The sequence below is a fragment of the Oxyura jamaicensis genome, chromosome 3 (assembly GCF_011077185.1).
Source record: "Oxyura jamaicensis isolate SHBP4307 breed ruddy duck chromosome 3, BPBGC_Ojam_1.0, whole genome shotgun sequence".
In the NCBI taxonomy this organism is placed as follows: Eukaryota; Metazoa; Chordata; class Aves; order Anseriformes; family Anatidae; genus Oxyura; species Oxyura jamaicensis.
This window is the reverse complement of record NC_048895.1, coordinates 108,508,161-108,527,349: the sequence shown is the minus strand read 5'-3', so window position 1 is coordinate 108,527,349 and position 19,189 is coordinate 108,508,161. Positions and strand designations below refer to the sequence as shown.

Sequence of the window (19,189 nt, the reverse complement as noted above, 5' to 3'; positions counted from 1 at the left end):
TCTTCTTTCTACAAAATCAGAATATCTTCTGAAAAGTGTGGCTGATGTACAGTATATAAGTTCTTGATCTTGCTCAAGAGAGATAATGATTGACAATTGAGTGTTGTTTCATCTTAATTTGGCGTAAGAGTTCCCAAGAAAAATGCATTGGCCCTTAGGTATCGTAAGGGAATTTGTTCATCATCTGCGTGGGAGGGACAAGTTGTTGGAGCTTTCTTCAGAGCTTTTGGTGACTACAGGTGTGGGGTTTAAGATTTCCCACAGAGTTGTGTTATTCTGAAGCCAGTCTGGCCTCTTCTTTGTTAAACAGGAAGCAAAACAGAAGGCTCTAGTGACACCTGGGGGGGGAATGATACTGGCAGGAGCTAGCTACTGCTGAACAAATGTTGGTTGGCTTATACTCTAATACAACCAGCATATAAAACCATTTTGATTTTGCTCTGCAAAGCCCGGATATTTCTAGATTTCCCCAGGTGCACAGGGTGGGAATCATCCTTCAAGGCACATGAAGTTACCAAGAAGCTGCTATAGGGCAGCTGCTTCTTTTTGTTATTTTTGGTTTCTCTTTCTCCCATTACAGCTTGCTTACTGTATATAAGGTACCAGTACAAATTTGAGATGCTGGAGAATATGTAATTTGAATTAGTGTGCTATGGTAATCTGATATAATTAATTTGGCTGATAACATTTGTCTAAATAAGTGGGTTATTGCACTAAAATCTTATTCTGTATTTCTACAGACAGTCGAGTATAAACTACTTAGATTTTTTTTTCCTGCTGCCTTTAAAATCATGCATTTGAAAGCAGGTATGAGAATGGAATGTAGAATATTGCAGATGTTGCACTGAGGGGTGGGGAAAGCTTTTGTGAATATACCTGTCAGAGGTAAAAGGGGAAAAATCATTCAAGGCCCAGTAAATCTTTAATACATCATGAAAGTTCTGACTCTGTCATGTAAATTCCAGCATACTTCATGTCTTCATTTGTTAACAGCATATTTATTTTCTTTTAGTTTGGAAGCCTGGATCAAAAGTTAGCCCTAGCAACACGCATACGTGGTCACGTTCTGCCATTAGCCCTACAGATGTATGGCTGTCGTGTTATTCAGAAAGCACTTGAGTCTATCTCACCTGACCAGCAGGTAATTGTAAGTTAGAACAATATTTTTTTTTGTATTCCATTTCTTTTTAATAGCACCCACCTTTCTACTTGCTTAAATTGTTGATGGTTCCCTTCATTATGAAAAGCCCTAGGGACCAAAAATCGTTTAAATCATAAGGTTATGATACACAAGTAGATGACCAGTGAATAGGAAAATTGGACAGTTAGAATGAAAAGGGGACTTTTCGTTTTTTTTGAAGATAAAAAAACACTGAAAAGATAATCTTTTTTTTTCCAGAACGAAATGGTGAAAGAGCTGGATGGTCACGTTCTGAAATGTGTGAAAGATCAAAATGGAAACCATGTTGTCCAAAAATGTATTGAGTGCGTTCAGCCGCAGTCGCTCCAGTTCATCATTGATGCATTCAAAGGACAGGTAGTGTTAACAATTTGTTTCCTTTTCTGTAGGGTTGCTTTGATTTGCAGATCTTTTTCCATCATTTGCATATACAAGATAGCACTTGATACTTTACCAGTCAGCTTGTATTAAGTAGGATTAAAAGAGGGGATGATAAAGTAGAAAAGCTGTTGAATAGACAGTTTACGTGCTGTAAAAAGATGAATCTGGTGGAGCTGAGGATCTAGAAAACCTGTTTGGATGTGCTATAAATACCAATAGAAGTATTTGGCTTACGGCCAGGCTGTTTGAATTTTGTGATGTGCAATTTTAAATTTCCTTTATAACTTTTAACATTGCTATTTTTGATGTAATAATAAAGTATCTGATCTGTGGCATATACTTCTCATTAAAATTTCCTTTCCATTTTTTTTTTCTTCTGTTGCTTATCTTGTAAGTCTGTCTCAGTGTTTTCCAATTAATACCTATCATTAAGGAAATACTTTGAAGAAATAGTAATCTGTTCCCTACACATGGGCTAGTGTTAAGTGAAGGGCAGAAGGTATTTGTTTATTTAAGGTTGTTTTTTTTGTTATGCTTCCAACAAAATTACATTCATACAAGATTGGTATTGTGCCGCGGGCTAGAGAATATGCTGCAGCTAAATAAGATTTTAATATTCTGGGACAAACACGTACTTTTATAGTCTCAAAGAATTGTAAAACATCGTACTACCTTGGCTGTGTTGCTAAATTTTACATTAATGGCTGACCATATGTGTTTCTTAGCAAAGTCTATGATAAATTCTCTAGCACTTAGAACAGCACTACCAGAACTTTGTTGTACATAGCAGTAAATGGCGTACCAAGATGCTGAAGGGAAGGTCTTTTCACATCAAAAAATGCATATGGGGTAGATGAGCTGCAGTTTCTAAACTATAAGTAGAACCACATTGACTAAAATGTGACTGCCTATTTACTGGACATCCATCTACAAAAGCAAGTCATTGTATATTTCAAAAATACAGGCATTAGCTAATCTCAAATGGCAGATGAAAAATACTGCGCTTCAGTCATGTCACCCGACAGTTATGTATCTTTGTCACCTGCTTACATCATGTGGATCTCAGTTTGATCAGCCAAGATTCTTTCTGTTCAGTTCTGACCGATACTGGTTCTTAAATATTCTGAATTAATTCCCAAAATACAAAACTGACTTCTGGAAAAGGAATAAGTAAGATCATGGCTGTATGTTTTAAATACTTATTTACAATTATATGTGTGACAGGGAATGTGAGAATCACGAAAATCAGCTACAGTAATTGAGCTCCTCTTTATAAAAGACAAAATCTTAAAATCTTAAAATGAACAAAGTTGAAAGCTTGAAAGGTAAACCATGTTTAACTAAGGGTCAGCCTTTAGGGGTTTCCTTTGCAGTTAACAGGCTAGAAACATCGTAATGAAAACTTGGGTTCTTAGGCAGCCGTATCATTACTGGAGTCCTTGATAAAAAGAAATGTAATAAATGGACTCTTAATCTTTTTTTCTGGCTTTTACAGGAGATGGAATTCTGATACTAGCAGGCAAAAGTGTTCATATTTTTATATAAGTAGTTGACAAGTTCAGTTCCGTTTTGAACATGGTAATAGTAGCACATCTGTAAACTTCATTTGGATTAACTTAAATTTGCAATTCTATTTTAAGGTATTCGTACTTTCTACTCATCCATATGGTTGTAGAGTAATTCAGCGTATTCTGGAACACTGCACGGCTGAGCAGACTTTACCAATCTTAGAAGAACTGCATCAGCACACAGAACAACTAGTACAGGTTAGTGTGTATATTCCTTTTTGTAATGCATTGTAGAGCTTTTTTTTAATATTATCATAATTGATTCCCATTTCTTAGTGTATGAAATAGCTTAAATGCATTTGTTTCTTTTTAGTGTTGTAGACATTGATTTTTGTCTTTCTTTCCTTCCATAGTTTTAATGAAAATGAATTTGGAAGTTGGGAGGCAAAGAAGACATAAAAAGCCTTTTCCTTACACTTTTGGCTGTAGCTTCAAGTATACATTGTACATGCACAGAATTAGGTTTTTGGGTTTATTTCTTTCTATATTTATTTACTGCAAACATTGCCTTTTTGTAGTTTCTTAGTTCATTCCAGTGTCCTTCACATAACTTCTAATAATATCGAAACACAAATATATTATCAAAAATATACATTGTCAAAAATGTACGTTGCACATTCATACACACAAAATATACGTTGCATATTCATACACAATTACGACATCTTTTCTAAAAGATGGCCGGGCCAAAGACCTTATACATGATTTCCTGTCTTGGTCTCAGATGGACAAAATTTATGGCTTTGAAATTGAATCAGGTTAAAATACTGGAAGAGACTTGTTCAGTAGGAATTTCCACACGTTAAAAGGCATGAATTGCCATTTGCTTTATATTCAGTCTAGTTTACCTCTCAGTTTTTTGTATATAAAGTCTCTATTAGACTGTCTATGTCTTGGGGAGCCAAATCTCAGGGAGATCTTGTGGCTGATTAAAGAATGATGATCTTAATTTTGAAGACTTATTTCTTTAAGAGAATAAAAGGTACTCTAGCAAAATGCCATTTCTACAGATTATTTCCATTTTCCATGTAAATTTTATGGTCCATTAAGTAATTCTTGATGCAGTATTTTTTGCATCCCTTTGTTTCTGTGTTGTTGACATTACTGCAGTTTTCTTATATCCATATAAATAGTAAGTTGAAAGTTTATACAAATAGACAATAGCTACATGGATTGTTTGGTATGAACACAAAAGAAAATTGAAGTCATCTTATTTTCAGGATCAATACGGAAATTATGTTATTCAACATGTACTGGAGCATGGTCGTCCTGAAGACAAGAGTAAAATCGTTTCAGAAATAAGAGGAAAAGTTCTTGCTCTGAGTCAGCACAAATTTGCCAGGTATTGCACAGCTTTCACATAATATTAAAGGTTCACTAACCTAAAGTCGCAGTATTGGATTTATTTATCGTGTTACAAAAAGATTGTTATTTTTCCCTTGTGTAACATTTTCTGAAATTTCATATTTTTATAGAGATGAACAGTAGTGGTATCTTACCCTCTGTGAAATACTAGATTTGGGGAAAGAAAAGGGGAAATGCAGCTCTCCAGTAAAACAAACGAGATTTTGTGGGTTTTATGGAGTGTCTTGTGTTCACCCTCTACAAGTTCGGGGAATGGGCTTCCAGACTCCAAGGAGAGGCGTATGAGAATCCCCAGAGCCAGATGAAAAACTCTCCTAGAAGTTGCTTTATACTCTGCTGAGCTGAGACCTGTTTTTTTTCTATCAGTCCAGTCAAGCAATTTCCAAGCATAAAAAGGCCAGCTGTAAAACTTCAGCATGACAAGAATTGTATGCACTTGGAAGACTCAAAGTCTTTTTTAGAACCTAAAAATCATCCTTCAGTTCTTTTTACTGAAAGGTAGATTGCACATTATTCTAAGGAACATATACTTCAGAATTCATCCTGGATGGTATAGTGAGACTAACCTTGTTGTCAATCTTAAGTAGAAATGTGCTGTGATATTTTGAGGGCATGGGTTTTAAAAAATCAGTTGTATGCAAAGTAGCAAGTTTTTCTGGATTTTATTTTTCTTTGCCTAAGCAGAACTATTCACATTCTTCTCCTTGGAACTTGTTTGATTTTCTAAAGCATGACGAGAATTGTTTTGTTTCTGGCTTATAATCACTGATAGCATTTTCAGCTTCTGAGACATTTGGAGGTAGTGGACTTCATCTACACAGAAGAAATATTTGAGGGTTTCTCTGATCTAGGCATGCTCCTGAAAAGATTCTTTATTCAAAATGTATCTGGCTTTCTCTATATCCTAAAAGGGTACAGAACTAAAAACAGATGTACCACAGTACATATGTAACCTAAGGTCCAGTGTATCTTCCATAGGCCCAGTGGAGAATCTCTCCTAAAAGTATCAGAAAATGACTTTTGGTGGTAATCCTTTACCTTCCTCAGGTATTTACAGAGTAAAGATTTGGAAATCGGGACTTAGCATTTTTAGAATGGACTCTTCAGTGGCATTAAGGCACTTGAACTTGTTCAGATAAATGTAAAATTGCTACTTGGAAGAATGCTACATACTAAGTCACGGAGTGCATTTGTCTTACTTTTCAGCAATGTGGTAGAAAAATGTGTAACTCACGCTTCTCGTGCTGAAAGAGCTTTACTTATCGATGAGGTCTGCTGCCAGAACGATGGTCCTCACAGTGCCTTATACACCATGATGAAGGACCAGTATGCCAACTATGTTGTTCAGAAGATGATTGATATGGCTGAACCTGCTCAGCGGAAGATCATAATGCACAAGGTATATTGGTTTAGAAAATTTTCTCTTGATACTACCTTATCTGTCAGAATCTCTTTCCATCTAGACTGAAAACTAGCTAGTTCTGTAATCTAGAACTTGGTGTATAAACGTTACGTTCAAGGGAACTTGATAAGGCCTAATGATTTCAGGTCTCTGAGCACTGTTCTGAAAGCTGAAAATGTAAATCTACTGAAGAGTCCTAAGAGTTGGATTTCAAATCCTCTTTTGGTGTCAACTTTACTGTGAAAATACTTTTTTTATGTTGAAAGTATTTGTCACGTTTATTAACATAACAGAAGAAATACAAGCTTGTCTTTTTTAAATAATAACAAATAATGCTAATATAAATACCTTCTGCAGTTTCCTCTGAAAAGAACGCCATACTTCCAACAGGGGGTCACGTTTTCTAGTTGAGAATGCCCATAGAGAAACAAAAATGCCATTGCCCCAGTTGCCTTGGGCTATTTGCTCCAATGGGAAAACCTTTTGGGGATGTTCTCCATTGCATCACTGTGCCTCCAGCTGTTCAACGCTGGGTTGGATTCGGGGAATGTAGTAGGCGTCGGACAGCTCAGCCTCATATGCCACTGTGGGTTAGGTCACACGTGAAAATACCCCCTTTTGATCTGGTTTTGATCTTCTAAAAGCAAAAGTAGAGAGTCATCAGTTGAATTATAAATAAGGTGACAGGTACATCAGTTGCTTGGTGATTCAGCCACCGATTTTACATCTTTCCAGAAACTTCCAAAACTATTGAAAGACAGGATTCTGTCTTTTTTTTTTTTTTTATAGAATTGCTCACAAGTGTAGTAACTTTGCTTACAGTTTCTGAGGAAAAAAAATGACGGGTTTCTTCTTACAGATTCGACCCCACATCACAACTCTGCGTAAATACACCTATGGCAAACACATTCTGGCCAAGTTGGAAAAGTATTACCTGAAGAACAGCGCTGATCTGGGGCCAATTGGTGGACCACCAAATGGGATGCTGTAAAAGACAAAAAGAAAAAAAAAGAGGAAATGGAAAAAAAATTTATTGTGAATGATCAAAACATACAACTTAACTATAAATGTTCTGATTTTTTTAAATCTATTTATTGACTTTGTTCATCCATTTGTAAAATTTTTATTCTTTTGTATATTTTTGGGGAGTGAATTATAAAAAATAAAAAAAAAAATCTCCAGCCCTGATCCGGAGACCTATCAGATTGGACGGCTGGCAAAGCACAGAATGCCTGTATATGATGTAATTGTATCAAAATAGCTGTCACATATTTTGTAAATTTTTACCTTGTAAAGTCACTGAAATAGTTTTTAAAGGGAAAAAGTACAGTATTCTTTTAATACACTGGCTTGCAATCTGGTAGGTCTACTCAACATCATAGCACAACAGGTTTATAGAGTTGTATATAGAACTGATCCTTATTTTTCCCTTTCGTGTGAAGTCTTTTATACCAGATTAAAATTGATCAGCTGCATAAACATTATTTAACACGTCCAAAAGTTAAGTTGTGTTTTGGTGGTTCACAACATACTATTCAAAAAATAAACTGGGCACAGCAAATTAAAATAGGGAGTAATGAAACAATGGAGACTTTAAAAGACAGTTTTCACCACTTTGTGGACACACTTTTTTTTTCCTTTTTTTTAAATTAGTGCCCTAAGGTTTTCTCTAGCGATGTATTAAAACTAAAAGTGCTGTATATACTTATATATTTAATTGTTGTACAAGGTAGAGGAATAAAATGATGGTGGTACTTCCATTCAGTAAAGTACACTGTTGGAAAAGGAGTGAACCCTGTATTAACTTTACAGTCGGTTTTACAATGCAGGAAGAGTAGAGATTTGTATTTTTTTATTTTGCATATAGAATTGTAAGGATTTGAAAGTGTTGAGCATTTATTTTGCTTTCTCACTGTAGATGCAAAAAATAGGTATTGATGAAGAGAAAAGGGGCCACTGAAAAGTAAACTTGATAGCTCAACATTTAAGCATGATTGATTAAATATCCAGATAGCTTTTTTGCTTCCTATAAATATATGCATTGTATACGTGTAGTTAATAGGTGTAAGTTTACAGTTTGAAAACAAATCTCTTGTTTCGATGTTTATTACAAGCCTTGCTAATTTAGTAGTGATGCTTACCTTGGTTGTACAGATGTACATTTGTAAACCTTCATGCTGTAAATGTAATTTGTTTTACCCTTTTTGGGACAAAAATTTGCATTTTAGTGTATATTCATATCCCCCTTCCCTTTTCTCCCCCTGGCATATAGTGTTGTATAATGTAAATTTATTTCAGCAAATCAAGAGTGATTTTTTTAAATTCTATCTTTATATGGTTTCAGAAATATGAACTGGCTTTCTTTTTATCTATTGTGAGAAACATGATGTTTTGTTTATAACATAGCTGTTGATTCTGTTAATATGGACACTTTGGGAAATCAATCTGTTCAAATTTTAAGTTGGGATAATAAGCATAGCAAGAAAGAAATGGACTGAAATACTTGGTTATCGCAGAAACCAATGCTTCTTCCATCTTAATAAATGTGGCATGATTTTTTTGTACAGAAGAGTACTGTATTTTTGAATAGCCTTCTCCCAGCGTAAAGCAAATATGTATGATACTGTCAATTTTTTTCTCTGGACATATGACATTGTAACAGTAACATAAAGATGATGTACATTTACAAGCGGCCTTATGTACATTTCCCAATGATCTTTTTAAGGCAGAGTTGTGACCATATGTGTATAATTAAAATCCTTTTTAATCCTTTGCCTATGGAAATATTTTGGAAAAAAAAAAAAAAAGCTTACTTTGTATATTCAGTTTCTGAAAGATAAAGAAAGTGCTTTGTATGTTGTTGAAGTAAGTATTTTGTGTAAAGCTTTCATTTGGATGGCATAACCCGAGGTTCTGATCACCAAGATAGGCTGAAAGCAGTGTCGAGCATCGATCAAATAAAAGGCTGTACTGGTAGGGCTCTGATCATGAGGAAAGAAAATAGTAGTGGCATTAACTTGTGTAAGGAATTCTGTTGTAATACTGTTTATATCAGGTTGACATAAGTCTTATTAAAGCATACACCTGAGTTGCTACTTTTTTTTATATGCTAGTGTTAAATCATTGATAGGCAAATGGGAAAGTTTCTTCTGGCCTACCTTTAGTTTCTGAATCTGTCATTTAATGCCTGCATTAAGTGATGTAGTAGGCCTAATTATTTCTAGTAATTGCATTTCTAATTGCCAAATAGTTTTTGAATGGCAGTTCACAAAATTCCCTTCAAGAGGCACAAGCCTTGTCATTGGAGCCAGGGCTTTCCTGTAGTCGCACAAAGGATGGCATTTGAGCACCTTTCTAGATCGTGTTAATTCTCCTGAGTATTTTTTTCTTGTGCATAAATGTTGTATAAGCTGAAGAGCTGACATTCTCTCCAACTTGAGACATTAAATTAGGCTTTTGGGAATGTCCAGGCAGAAATTGGTAGTGTCCAAGTAGCACTCATGCCATGGTTTAATTTAAACAGTCCTATAACCATCATCCCTAGTGTTTTCAGTACGTTGAACATCTTCCACTTGCTATCCTAAAACCTTTTTTTTTTGCACAAATTATATGCAGGAATAGGATCACTGGTTTTCCTTCCAACTCTTTTAGGCTTTGGGTAGAACCACTAGACTTTTTGCTATAATATTGCTTTTTTGATATAGATTGTTGATGGACCAGTTTGATTAGGTTTGACTCCAGGTGGCTCATATCGAATAATGTAATGCTCACGTGTATATACTGTAAAAAATCAAAATGAAAATGTGTGAATAACACTGTGTGAAATACATCTGGTCTTGTGTTTTTCCTGCAGGAAACCAGCATTTCATTTTGTTCTCAGTTACGTCTCGTTTGCTATCTGTGGAGCTCAGCTTTGAAAAGGTACTCGATTCAACAGTGATCAGTCAGTTATTTGAGAACGCTGTATTAGATCATTCAGATTCCAGTTCTGAGCAGCTAAACTTCATATTGTCCTACAGCAGGATGTTTACCAGTGGGTAACGAAGGCTACAGCCTCACAGCAGATTCTTTGCCCCGCTGAAACCACGATGAGTCCCCAAGCATTGGAAAGGGCTGGAAGCGGTGGCTGCTCGTCATCACTGCACCCAGTCTTTTCTGTTACTCCAGGATTTTCTTTCAAAGGGCCATTTTTGGCTTAAGGTGGGGAGTGAGGTGGTCTAACCACAGGGGAGCGGGTGCACTTTCTGGTATTGCATTAACCCCCCTTAAGTGGCCCTTTACAGACAGAGAAGCCATAATATCATTACTTCCATCACTGACTGCCGATCCACTCATGCTCTTTTTCCCTGGAGTTCAGGGAACTTTGAAGCTTCTGCGGCCATAATATCTAGGTGTCTTAGAGTGCTGATGGCACTGAGACACTGCTGTAGTCGCTCCTCGCTCTGCCCTGGGGATCAGGCATATTTCCTTGGGACCTGCTGTGCAGCAGCCTGGGGATTTGGTTGATCTGACGACCAGTTTCACACCATGAGGATATTGGATGTTCAACATACTAATACCTAGGAAAAAGGGTAAAGAGTGAGGTGGCGGCTCCCACTATCAATCATTCAGGGAAGTATAGAGAAGAGAAAAATCGCAAGAGTTTTAAGATCTTGTGACTGGTTCTGAATATTGCAGACTACATCCAAGTCATGCAGCTGGGGAGAAAACCCAATGCCAACTCCACAGATAAGCAATTTTCTACCCGATGGTTGTCATCAGGTCACCCCAAAACCCTAATGCTGAATTTTATGTGGAGAACAGTGGCTGGTCATCGTCCATCCAGGTGGTCGGCACCTTGTTTTGGAGACTTCCTCAGTGGTGGTGTAGTTCTGTGTTGTTGCTTGAGAAAAAAAAAAAGGAAGATGTGTTGTATCTGATCTCTGCTGTCTGTCCTGGTTCCCAACCCACACTATCACTGTTCACACGAAGGTCCATGCCTTGCAGATCTCTGATAGTGCTTGAAGCGTTCCCAAGTGTTCCCATGCGTAGTCTGGACAATGCTGATGACAGGATGCGTGTGCTATAGGCACACTGTCACACTGCCTGAAGAGTTTCAACCTGGAGTATTCTCTGTGGTTGTAAACGATGATAGAGCTCTCACAGCCTCCATCTGTGCCTGAAGATTGCTCGAGCACCTCTGGGTTTGGGAATGGAGAAGTTTGGTTTCTCTCAGGGACAGCAGATCCTGTCAGGCAGGTGCTTGGTTCCTCAAAGTCCAGACCTGGGCTAGAGATTTGGAAAAACTTAGCAAATATCCAGATCCTGCCACCCCAAAATATGCTCAGAGTGATGCTGTAGAATGAGTCAGTGTTTGCAGTGCTCCTGCATGGCAAAGCAACCCAGGCCTCCCCCTGCTCCGTCATCAGAAGGGGTTAGAAAGTGGCACCGCTGTCACGAAAAGCAGTCATGGTCACCTCCTCCCACTCAAAAAGGACAGAGAGATGGCCAGAGGATGACAGCACTCCAGCTCCAACAGTCAGGGGTGTTCCTGACTGCTCCTGCAGTGCCTGTGCTAGGGCAGGAGGCAACTGCTTTATCTGGGACCGAACCACAGCTCGGTGTTACGCACGGGGTTTGTAATGCAGAGGCTGTCAGAAAGCTGCCACCCTGTGTCAGGAGCCAGGAGAGGAGCCTGCAGTGTGACTGACCTGGTGGTGCTCCTCAGCCCCGTGGACAGAGCTTAGTTACCTTTGAATTAGTTTCCTTTGTCAGCCTTAGGGGTTCGAACCTGCATCTCTCACTTCACAGGAGCATGTCCTAACCACGGGGAGCTGGGCAAGTTCACTTTCTGCTGGATTTGGGCTGGGCTTGGAGCGGGGCTTGAACCACTCGTTGCATCACGGCCAGCACAAGATGGAGCATGACTCCGAAGCACGCAGGTGGGAGTGGGAAGGCCCTGCCCCTGAGATCCTTGTCTCCACCTTGATTCTCCCAGGCTCACTTAATGTAAAACGAGTCTTGGGAGCAGCGCATCCCGATCCTTACACTGGAAATACTCTGTGAGGCTTTTTTATGTAGCAGCTGAAGAGGAAGGAGTCTATCCTTGAAGTCCCTCTTCATTTTGTGTGGAAGAACCTGTGAGGAAGAACCACGTTTCTTTCCTGCCAAGCCTGGGAGGCCAGGGGGAAGACAAACCTTCCCCTTCCCTTTCCCCTTCCCCTTTCCACAGGGTGCGGGTGCCGGAGGCTGCTTAGGGCTGGCTTGCTGGGCTGCTGATCACAAGGCAGACTCACACGCCACAGATAATCCTTATCGCTTTTCCTCTCTGAGAGCCGTGATACAGCACCGGGAACTCTTCTCACCGCTCCCCACGCAGGCTCAGTCCAGGAGAAGGGAGTCAGGAGCCCACGAGTTCACACAAGCAAGATCCTGGGAAAGTTTCCTCTCCCTGGTGGGTTGGCCTCAGCCCTGTTCCCTCTTCCTTGGTGTAGAAGCTGCTGTCCAGAGGCTGGTGGAACGATGAGAGCAATTGCTCATTAAGCAAGGGTTACAGAGAACTGAAGAGCCAAGGATGCCACAGCGCAAGCCACTGAACCAATTCCTCCCCCCACATGGAGGGATGGGATGAATGGAGCAGAGTTCACCCATCAGCTCCAGGCTATATGCTGATATTCAAGTGGGCCATGTGGCTCTTAAAAAAAAGGCTTTTTGTTCAAAAAGTGACTATCCTAAGTACTCAAAGACTCACATGATACCTCCTATTTCCTTGAAATGTCATGTGTCTCGGAACCTGGGGCTTGGCTATTCACCCCAGTTTGGGAGCACTACACACTTGGGTCCTGCTGGGTAAAGGGCAGCCCTACCCCCCCCAGGACACACGGGGAACCAAAAGCCTGGAGATCTGATGGGGACATTGAAGATCACTCACTCCATGTGTCTGGGGGTGCTGCACAGCTCCCGCTGCCTCTTTAGCAAGGGGATGCTCCTGCTAGGGCCACACAGCAGTGCTCCACCAGCAAGGCTCTGGGGCAGGCACCATCCGCGCTCACAGCCTCTGCTGTGTAGGTGTGGACACTTCCATGGACACATACCCCGGGAGATCCTGTTGCCTACTGCAGTGCCTGGTGCCATCTGAGGCACCCTGGGGCACCCTAAACACACGGACAGGGCAAGGAAACATCCCCAAGGAGCTTGCCTCAGCCTAGCCTCTAGCTTCTGCTCCAAAGGGCATCGATGAGGCACTGGCCACCTGCGTATAGGCAATGGGTCTCTTCACCCAGAAGGCATCAGAAATCAATTAGCAACTTTTAATAATTCAGTGGTTAAAAGAGGGTAGAAGGTAGAGATAGGCCCGAAGGGTTTGCTGGGGGTGGGAGTGGGGGCAGCTTTATGTCAGAATAGGACGGGATGAGAAATGGAGTCATGAAACATGCACATCCCTGTGCACACACTCAAAGCTGCTGGAAGCACCACATAATAAACAACCATCAGGACTCCTCTGATTATAAATACTGGGAGCAGAAGGAGAGGAGGAGCACTTGGGGAACCCAGTGATATCTTTAAAAGGCAATAATAATAAATAGGCACCTGTAGGCACACCAAATCTTCACTCCAGGCCTCCCTGTGAGGTATAGATAACATCATGATCAACTAAAAAAGAAATCAGAATTAAAAAATAAAAAATAAAAGCAATTAAAATACCTGTGTTCGCCACAGTTAGTGCTGCTCAGAGCAGGGCAGGCAGCGGGCACACGTGCCATGCACAGCTTAATCCCGGTGCAGAACCCAGTTCTGTCCCCCCCAGACACGCAGGTCAGCAGGACGGGTGGAGAATCAGTGGATGAATCACTGCCGTGACAGCAAGGGCTGAGAGACACTCGTACCGCCTGGAGGGGTACAGTGGTGGAGCGTCTGAGACAGCCGGTATCTGCGGAAACGTGTAAGTGGCCTCAAAATGCTAAATGGAGGATGATAATTAAAGCGGGATGCATCCTTTTGGTTAATCGGGAGGAAAGCCTGTATGTTATATCACACGAAACTGATGGCGTAGTCACAGCTGACAGCTGGAGTCAGTTAGAAGAGCTGAAGGTAGCCCAAGTGCAGCATTCCTCAGAGATCCTCAGCTAGCCCGGGGTCCAGATCACACCAGCTTACTGAAAAAAAAGAAAGAAAACAAACAAACAAACAAACAAACAAAAAAAACAGCATTTTTTCACAATGCTACAAATGTTGTCCAGCAGGCAGTTACTGAAATTGAGTCTCTGATGCAGCCTAACCCTGCCCTCAGTGGCTGCTCTGCTGCAGCATCTGCTTCTTCCCAGACCACAGCCCTTTTGCATACGTGGGAGTATTAAACCTGCTTTGGCAGAATTCCTGGAGCTATACGTGCTCATTCAGATGTAGCAGAAACACCTAGCCCAAGTCACTTGGCTGCTCGCAAGTGACAGTGTGAGAGCACTCGGTGAACGTGTTTACAGCTGTAACTTCTACGTTTTGGTTACAAGTCCTTAACTTTCATCCAGGACTCTTGAACCAGCAGCACAGCACCGGCTTATGCAAATGCTGCTCGCTGACCTCAAGGGTATGTTGTGCATTTGGTACGGTCAGAGGGAAACAGGCACGACATCCCACAGGGAGAATTTTACAGCTTTATGCAAGTTATTCGAGCATCCAGGAGCCTCTCTCTCAAACCAGGACGGTAAAGGAGTACACAGAGGAAATACAGGAGGCCTTTGATAAGAGATTAAGTACTTCATTCCTCTGAAATCCCTACCTCTCCCAGGCAAATAATGGGTCTCTGTGGCACTGTCAGAAGAGGCCGTAGAACCAAAGCTATGCATATTTTTTATTCTCACAGAAGTCGTCAAGGCACTAAAAAGGCACGAAATATCACAGCCCCTCTCCTACAGGACGGCAGGCAGCTGTGAAGTGTCCAGCTCCTGTCTGCGAGTTGGAGGCACTGCAGCTCAGGCATCCAGCCTGTTCGTCCAGGTCTCAGCATCGCTGTGTATTGGTGAACACGCAGAGGAAAGCCCCTGACAATTGCAGGCTGTAGAACCAACAGAAACACTCGCTGCAAGAGACAGCAGGTACCCAGCAGCAGATGTGGTGGAAACAGAGCGGCTCTGGCATCCCCGCGCCTCTTCCCTCTTCTCTGAAGCTCCCAGCAGCAGCAGCCTCCCGTCCGAGTGCTCCTGGGAAACGTGATAGCTTTCTCTCCATGCTCATTTTCGTGCCAGGGCAAACCCCGTTCTGTGCTCAAATTATTTGGGGTCACAGAGGTTGAGGGATCACACACTGCAAGCCAGTGTGAGTCACGGCAAGTGAGCTGTCCTGAGCTAACCACACGGGTAAGTGAATCACAGAAATGCAGAACAGACTGAAGAGTCTTGGCCAAGGGGGGAAAAAAAATAAAGCAGTTATTCAGGTGAGTGCTTTGAGAAATACCTGCCTAGTCCACGAGCCCTGGGCCTGGTAGACCAAAACAGTTGAACAGTGAAAGCACCAGCCAGAATTACAGCAAAAGGCCTCATTAAGAGAGAGCGAGTCAGCCTTTTTTGTGGGCAACATCCACGTAACTTCAGCCAAACCCCACGCAGGCTAATGGGAAACCCTCCCCAGATTCTGACGCGCCAGCCCCCAAAATCCAGCTCTGAGCGAGGAGGATCCCACCAGGCCCTCACGTGCGGCATCAAAGCAATGCAGCTCTTTTTATCACAGCTGTTTACGAAAACCATCACAGAGGTGGCATGCAACTGCCAGCTGGCCTTTTGCCAATCGAAGCTCTGCTAAATTCAGTTGGGAAGTATTTGGCTAGTGGCACAGACACAGTAATATACAGTTTTCCGTGTCCACCCCAAAGTTGTCATTAGCAGGACCCAGGGAAAGGGGATGGAGGAGAAGACAAAAAAGCCACCAAAATTCATGGGAGAGGCAGCCAAGTTGATTCAGCTGATATCTATAAAGCCAGCACTGCAGCCACAATGACACTTGGACCAGTAGGCATTGCATTGTTTGAACTGAAAGAAAAAAAAAAAAAAAAAAAAAAAAAGAAAAAAAAAGGAAAGAAAAGTTTTTGCGAGAAGGCTTATTCTTGTCCAAATAAGCCAGCACATCCCTTCCATCAGAGCAGTACATGGGGGAGCAGCAAGGAGCCCAGAGCAGACATCCATCCCCTCAGGCCAGCTCCACGCTCCCCGCCTGGGGGTGAGCTGTGGGGACCCTGCTTTGGTCTCTCACTTCCTGGGAGGGAAAGCCAGGAGGCAAACAGAGTTGCTCAGAGATTTCTGACTCACTGCAAAGAAGGCTGGACAGAACAAGCAAAATCAGATATCACCGTGCAAGCGCACTGGGTGGGTTCAGGTGATCCTGCTGTAACTCACCATCGGTGTTCGGAAGCGTCAGAATCAATTATTTCTACGTCAGTGCAAAGGGACAGCCAAAACAAACTGTGCAACAGTCGCCCAGGCAGGGGAGGAGGCAGGAAGAGAGTTATGTGTAGCCGGTACTGCGACCCTGAACAAAGAGTGACAGTCTGGGGAACTGGGGGCCGCAGTGCCTGTGCTCCCAGAAGATGAGCTGGATGCCAAATGTTGCAAGCTAGTGGACAAGTTTTGGTAATGCAAGGTTGAAGGCCCAGGCTGCTTCCTCCGCAGACTTGTTCTTACACTCGGTATTGATTTAAGGCATGGGCGGATTGCTCTTTTGTTGCTGCAGGGAGCTAGCAAGGGCAGGATGTGAGCCATGGGTAACAGAAGCTTAAAGGGAACTTAAAGGGGAAGGAGTAGCGAAGGAACAGACTAGCAGGGAATAAAACTTTGCAAATCCTCTTGGTCTCTGCAGTCTCCAAACAGACCACCAGCCACATTGCCCTAACCTCCTCCTGGCCCTTTCAGAACAAAAAAATTCTTCCTCTTCCACCCCCAGGTTTTAGGTCACCAAACACAGGTCTCTTGTTGCCAGCTCGCCGTTCTGAGGCACCGTCCTTGGGAAAAACCCAGACACAGAAGGGAATTTCACTGACAGTGCTTCAAGCCCTCATCAAATACCACCACTTTCAGATGTGTTTCTCACCTCACTCCAACCAGTTCCTGGGGCAGACTCTATCTGAATGCATTTAACATCCCGTAAGTGCCATGTGTCTGAAGGTACCCTCCTACCTCTCTGCCCAGCCCAGCGATCAATAGATTTGAGGCTTTCACTCAAGGTCTTGTCTACATGTTATGGCTGAGAGAGGTGGAACACATAAGGTGCTGTGGGTTTCCCATATAAAACCCCATTTAATTAACTCTGCAACAACCCCAGTGGGCAGGCAAAAAAACCTGCCTGTACACTGAAGGCAACCTCACTCTTCACATAGACTCTAGCCTCCCCTGTGTATAAGGGAAATATATTCCCCTTCTTCATCCCAAGGTGTCTGTAATATCCTAGATAAGTTTATCTTCAGTTGAAGTCACTGAGATGTGATGTGTGACCACAGGGTCCTCCAGACCTTGCTGAGGAACTCAGCTTTTTCTAACCCAAGTCCATCTGGTCACACTCCATTAATGCACCCTCTATGGACGCATGACACCAGCAGCAGTCATCTGCCACTGCTGCTGGTGGGCACAGGCGAGAAGAGGACACACGGTGACAGTGGCCACCGCCTCACACTACTGTAGGTAGGTCCAGCACCTGGAAAGTCAGGCAGGCAGCTCCCACTGCTGCGTGACACTCACATTCACAGGGCATAATAGAAGATGGCCTGTGCTGCAGAACACTGTGAAGAATGGTGGTGGCTGCCCAACAGCAAGTCGCCATCCCAGCTCCCCCCCTTGCCTCTGGTGGTGGCGGAAGCAGCAGGCTGGGTTCGTCCCCTGGCTGTGCTTCCCCTCTTCCCATGGCAGGACACAGTTCAAACCAGCCCCTTGTCCCCAGGGAGGCCGAGTTCAATTGGGCTACACTGCTGGAAGCCCTTGATCCACTTCTGGGAAATCCCCACAGCTCCACTGTACTGGGCAGAGACAACCAACTCGTATCATCCCCTGAGCGCAGGGCTGCCAAGAAACTCCTTTCCATACAAGTCTCATCTGGCTTTTCAGCATGGAGCTCTTTTGACTGAAACCACAATACTTAGCATGCTTCAATGATCAAGCAGAGGGCACGGGAATGTCACTGAAAACACTTGGCTCCCAAACACAGCATTGTTCTTCCCCTTACCCCATTCACAGATCCTGACCAGAACATCCCAATCAAGCTGTAAATGTTTTCTAGCAAATCCAGCAAGTAGTACCACAGTGCTAGTTGATCTCCCATCTCCCCGAACACACACGCGCACACACTCGCATGAAATCCGTATGTTGCGAGGCCCTGCCAGCGCCTCTGCGCAGCGCACGGAGGCAGCCCTCATGGCAGCATTCCCTCCATGGCCACAAGCTTCCAGCACTGGACACAGCCCGGACAAACTGGCCTCTGCCACACCAAAATAGCTGGGAAGGGTGATGAGGAGCTGCATGCTAATTGCCACTCACGCCATCGCAGCTGGGATGTCCTCTTGCTTGGACTTCACCACCTGCACGTGAAGCCCACCTCACCAGCACTGCACTTCTGGGTGCCACCAGCTCCAGACATCTGTCAGCCTCCATCACCCCTCTGTCCTGCCCGGAGCACCCATTGCAATGTGGCAGCCATGCCAGGCACCCACATGCCCCCAGAGTTTTTATTTTGCCTCCTTTCTCCACCCCACCTTGCCTCTCCGCCCCACCGCCTCATGCCCTGTGGCCATCCTGGCCACAAAGCCACAGCAGCGCCATCTTCTCCCCAGCAGCCCCAGCAGGGGGGAGCGGAACATGGCGGCCGCGGCCCCACTGAGGGAAAGGCGGCATGGCAGGGGTTGTTCCGAGGAACTCTGCATGAGTAATGTAAGAGAGAGGGAAAGAAAGCGAGCTAATTAAAGACACGTGATAAAATCATGAGAGTTTTAGCCACATTGAATATCCAATTAGGTCTATTAGCCTTTGGGCCACAGCTGCGGAAAGGGATCCTCAGTCTGGCAGAGGTCAGCCATCCCCTTCCAATGCCCGCCCAAGGGCCCTGAGAGACACCAGAAGTGCTGATTGCAGCTCTTTTTTGTGTGCCCCCCCCATTCGTCCTAGGACAGCACGGCCCCATGGCCACTAGCTTGGCCATGTCTCTCCTCCATCCCGGCCACCCCACAGGCACGCGGTGCCCATTGACAGTGCCATCAATGTGCACTCCCAGCAGCAGTATTAGCTCTTAAAAAGTGTCTTTCTTTCTTTCTTTCTTTCTTTCTTTCTTTCTTTCTTTCTTTCT

At 43.1% G+C, this 19,189-nt stretch overlaps 1 protein-coding gene across 7 annotated transcripts in view; it reads left to right on the top strand.

Annotated features, from left to right (window-relative positions):
- PUM2 (pumilio RNA binding family member 2) overlaps positions 1-8,703 on the top strand; it is a 69,330-nt gene extending 60,627 nt beyond the window's left edge. For 4 of the 7 annotated variants that reach the window (XM_035320222.1, XM_035320219.1, XM_035320218.1 and 1 more), the window contains 6 exons: positions 1,013-1,147; positions 1,400-1,537; positions 3,202-3,327; positions 4,350-4,471; positions 5,701-5,893; positions 6,756-8,703. In XM_035320222.1, coding sequence (XP_035176113.1) covers positions 1,013-1,147; positions 1,400-1,537; positions 3,202-3,327; positions 4,350-4,471; positions 5,701-5,893; positions 6,756-6,887 — 846 coding nt within the window. In that variant the 3' untranslated portion in view covers positions 6,888-8,703. The remainder of the gene's footprint in view (positions 1-1,012; positions 1,148-1,399; positions 1,538-3,201; positions 3,328-4,349; positions 4,472-5,700; positions 5,894-6,755) is intronic. The other 3 variants (XM_035320221.1, XM_035320220.1, XM_035320224.1) reach the window with 1 other exon arrangement.
- Positions 8,704-19,189: the final 10,486 nt, after the last annotated feature.